The sequence below is a fragment of the Lactuca saligna genome, chromosome 3, assembly GCF_052625555.1.
Source record: "Lactuca saligna cultivar CGN05327 chromosome 3, ASM5262555v1, whole genome shotgun sequence".
NCBI classification, from domain to species: Eukaryota; Viridiplantae; Streptophyta; class Magnoliopsida; order Asterales; family Asteraceae; genus Lactuca; species Lactuca saligna.
In genome coordinates this window covers 17,385,408-17,389,853 of record NC_136419.1, presented here as the reverse complement: position 1 = coordinate 17,389,853, position 4,446 = coordinate 17,385,408, and the positions used below count along the sequence as shown (strand labels likewise).

General features: G+C 34.3%; 1 protein-coding gene across 1 annotated transcript; it reads left to right on the top strand.

Moving 5' to 3' along the window:
• Nucleotides 1-1,072: 1,072 nt before the first annotated feature.
• On the top strand, nucleotides 1,073-2,333 carry LOC145034603 (RING-H2 finger protein ATL30-like). Its single transcript, XM_078983048.1, has one exon. The coding sequence runs from the start codon at nucleotides 1,149-1,151 to the stop codon at nucleotides 2,187-2,189; it is 1,041 nt and encodes a 346-aa protein (XP_078839174.1). The 5' UTR covers nucleotides 1,073-1,148; the 3' UTR covers nucleotides 2,190-2,333.
• The last annotated feature ends 2,113 nt before the right edge of the window (nucleotides 2,334-4,446 follow it).

The window sequence follows — 4,446 nt, the reverse complement described above, 5'->3', positions numbered from 1 at the left end:
GCATAATATGATTATTAAAGACGAATGAAGAGCGATATGTCGGTACAACGAAAATGAAGTTTTGCCAAATGTCGAAGGAGTAGCCGTTAGTACACAAGAGTATAGGGCACATAGAAGAGAAATACACAATCACGACATTCATCACGTCCTTCATACTGATTTTGTGGAGCACATTTATAGGGCTAGTATTCAACCGACGATAGAGTTTTCTCGCAATGATTTGTTTAACGAATTAGATGAGGATTCTGATATGTTCTTCAAAAGCGAAGATTCCGATGACGAGAGTGACGTTTGAAAGAATGAGGAAGAAGATGAGGTCGATGACGAGGACGATAATTACGAGTGAGGTATTTTGGTTTTTTTAAAATTATAATATTAATTATGTTTTCTATGGTGTGGGTTGTTTGATTTTTTGTTTGCGTTTTTTTTTTAAATTTTCTACTTATTTAAATATTAGGTTTAAGGTAATTTTTATTTTAATTAATGAAATGCTTTTTTATTTTTAATTAAATTTTACGTTTAGTATTAATTTAAAAATTATAAATCATAAAAAAAAAATTATTAAAAAAAATAGTGAAGAAAATCCTTCTTACTCAGGTTTTAGGTAAAGAAAAGAAAAATAAAAAAAATAAGTATGGTCTACAAAAGGAAAGCTTCTCTTCTCCAATCCAACCGATGAAAAATTACATTCGTTTTTAAGTTGGGGGCCCATCTGTCTTTCTTCCATTTATACCTACGGTGTCTGTCGGGTCGGGTCTTCTCTGCACCAAATTGGTAAACTTGAGTTTGGTTTGTTTTTGTGGGTCTTTGGATTGAAGCAGAGCTCTGCATGTAGCCACTTTAAAGTGAATTTTTTGATTATCGAAGATGGACGGATCATACATTTGGATTATTGTTTTTGGATTAAAGAACATGTACTTTTCTATTTACTTGTTACAAATTATCATATAATAATTTCACCGAAAAGTTAAAAAAATCTGTCTTCAATTTTAGGCTGAAACTTATTTTACCTTTAAACTTTAAAGTGACTAAAAAAGTCAACAAATGGGAAGGTTTTGACCTCAAATTATGTTGATGGTTCCTAAATTTCATTTCACAAAATAGTTTCTCCAACGACCGTTCATTAATGACATTACCTTCGCCAAACCATGTATCTTAAACCAACAAATGCCTACGTCATCATCTTTCTCCTCTCACACCCCCAACACCCACATCCAAAATATCATCAAAATTTAAATAGGCCGGAATTTTTTATCTCCGGCCAAGTTTCCGACCAATCTGGCCTTTGGGAAATGTCGACAACCCCCACGAATGCTCCACCGCCTACAATACCATACACATCTCCTCCTATTACAGTCATCCTAACCATTATTCTCCTTCTCTTTTTCTTCATAGGTTTTTTCTCCATATACTTCTGTAGGTGCTTCATGCAAAACCTATTTTACACGTGGCATCATCGCCAGAGTCCTTCCAGGGCCCCTAGGGTCCCTGGAACGGACAGTGCTGCCCCTGGACTTGACCCTTCGATCATAAAAACTTTCCCAACGTTTCCATATTCGAGTGTCAAAGAATATCGACGTGAGGATTATGGATTAGAATGCGCGATATGTTTATGTGAGTTCAAGGATGAAAACGTTCTCAGGCTTCTAACCAAGTGTTGTCATGTATTCCATCAAGAATGCATCGACCTGTGGCTCGGGTCTCATAAATCCTGCCCATGTTGCCGGTCTAGTCTCGACACGCCTATCAACTCGCCGGAAAAATCTCCGGTTTCACTCGACAGTGGACGTGGTATGAATGAGGTTCGAGAAAATGGTTCGAATGGTGATTCTGTTAGTATCGATATTCGAGATACCAATGAGATCAATGTCGATAGAGATGAAAGCAAGATGGAGAAGCATGTGGTTATTAAAGTTAATGAGGATAGAGAAGGAGATCGAACGCAAAAGACAACAGAAGGGTTCGGGAGGTCAAAGTCAACCGGGCATTCAATTGTTAAAAAAAATAAAGGATGTGAAAATGATGAAAGATTTACGTTAAGATTGCCTCAAGATGTGCAAGCTAAACTTATTCCGAGGCATAATTGGACAAGAAGTTGTACGGAATTTGGTGAATACAAAAGCAAAACTTCGTCTAGCAATGCTGGTTTTGGCGAGGTAACTCTAGATAGAGATGAACGCAAGGCCTAGGATAGGATAACAATTACCAAACCAACATGTATCGGTAATTTTTTTGGTTTTAGAATTTTTAGATCGTACATATTATATGCGAGAGCAACTTTCATATGTTTAACATTGTAAATTTGGTAGGAAAGTATGTATATTTAGATGAGATGATGCTTCTATATGTAAACACTTTTAGATTATATCAAAGAATTCAAATCATTTTTACTTGTACAAATAGACAAATACTTCGATGAATGCTGATCACATAGACATGGCCACATGGGACAATATTTTTTGTAAGATTTGTTAGTAGTTATCCAGTTATCCTTATTAGATAACGTTTGTATATAGTCTATATAATTAATTGTATTAAAACTTTTTTTTATAGAATTTAGACAATTTAATACCCAACTTTATGATATCCACAAATTGAAAAGCTGTTTCCGACGGATTTCGGCGCTAGTTATCGACTGATAGTGACCGAATATGATTTGACCAAAGTTGACCATATTGTCGACCGAATACCAAGGGATAGAAAAGTAATACTAAATAAAAGTTTATTTTTAAAAAAATTCCGTAGCAATTCTACAGAATTGTATTCTGCCCGTATTGAAATTATAAACATAATATCCACCAGGGCCGGTCCAAATGTAAATGGGGCCTGGGGCGAAAAAAAAAGGGGCTCCTTAAAGAAAAATATAATAAAGATTAAAAAAAATATATCATTTATTCTTCACTGTAAACGTGTTCAATTAGCAATAACAAGCAAGTCAAATTGTTTATTTTTTGAGCTAGTTTGAGTTTGAACCAACTTTATGCCCTAAAAATCATATTGGTAATAAATTTTTTTAATATATATACACTACATAGCCCAAAATTTTTGGGCCCCCTAGAGTCGTGGGCCTTGGACGGTCGCCCGGGTTGCCCACCGTCTGGACCGGCCCTGATATCCACTACTAGATAGGAAAAAGAAAATTTATTTTTAAAAAATTTCCATCGCAAATGTATACTAATTACAAACGGATTACTGTCGTATAATGTTTTAGGCATTTTTTTTAACAAAAATAGGTTAGCTTATTGTAGTATAATGTTTTATTACAACGGTAAAAATAATTTAACATAATTTATAAAATAACATACAAATTAACTTATTGATAACTTAAAATAGTTTTAATAAGTTAAAACTAGGTTACAAACTAGTTAGACAAATAGAACCTTAGCCACCAAAACTTGTGTGGCCACATGCTCAATACATCATCTAAAGTTTATTATAGGCAACGAAAATTAGGGGGCAGGATTTCCCACCTATCCTACAACAACAGCATTTATAGCGACGATATATAGGTCATTGCTTTTGCCAAATGAAAAAATCTTTGAAATTTTTTTAATTACATTTTAGTGACAACAGGTTGTGGCATCTAAAGGGCTCGTGGATTGAAATCAATAGTGATGGAAATATAGACCTCCAAATGACTAAAGAATAAAAAACGACGCTACATAGTACAACGATGATGAAGTCGTTTTACTTTTACTTTTTCCTTAGGTTTGTAAGAGCTAATCTTGGGAAGGTGAAAAATCTTTGATATGTTATATTCTAAACACATAAAGTGAGAATCAATGGGTTCTTTACATAGCACTCTGAACAACCTTACATGCATCAGCAACTGTGAACTTACATATGTTGGGAAGTTACTGCCACTAGCTGTTGTTCCTTGAAAGTACATTAAACATCCGACTGTTTTTCTATGGTCTTAAGTTTCATAGTTACATGATGCAAAGGGTAAAACACTGCATCGTTTGTGTACAATTGGTACTCTAAGATGTAGCATCTCATTATATCCTCCCCATTTTGGATTTACTGTGGAAAACCGGTAATATTTGGTTTGGAACCGAGCTATAGAGATCTTGAGGAACACTTGCAGTGACCAATTTAAGAAAGGGTACACATCGATTCTTGGGCACCTCAACGTAGATGTTCACCATAATATTTAATAATTTTTGTTAATTAGGGAATTCAAGTGTTCATTGGAATTTTGTGTGAATTGTTAATTGAAAGACACATAAAACTTGATAAAGAAAGAAAAGTGGCAACATAAAGAAATTTATGTAGAAATGATGTCAAGATTTTCATTAAGAGTAGGCAAGTTTTTTTTAACTCCATCTCAAATTAAACTACCTTATTAAAATGACATGTTCTGCCTGGATAGCTTTTTATATAAAATGGAAGGTTGGCCGTACCTTTTTCTTCCATAATCTTGATCTTTCGTGGAAGTATAATTTA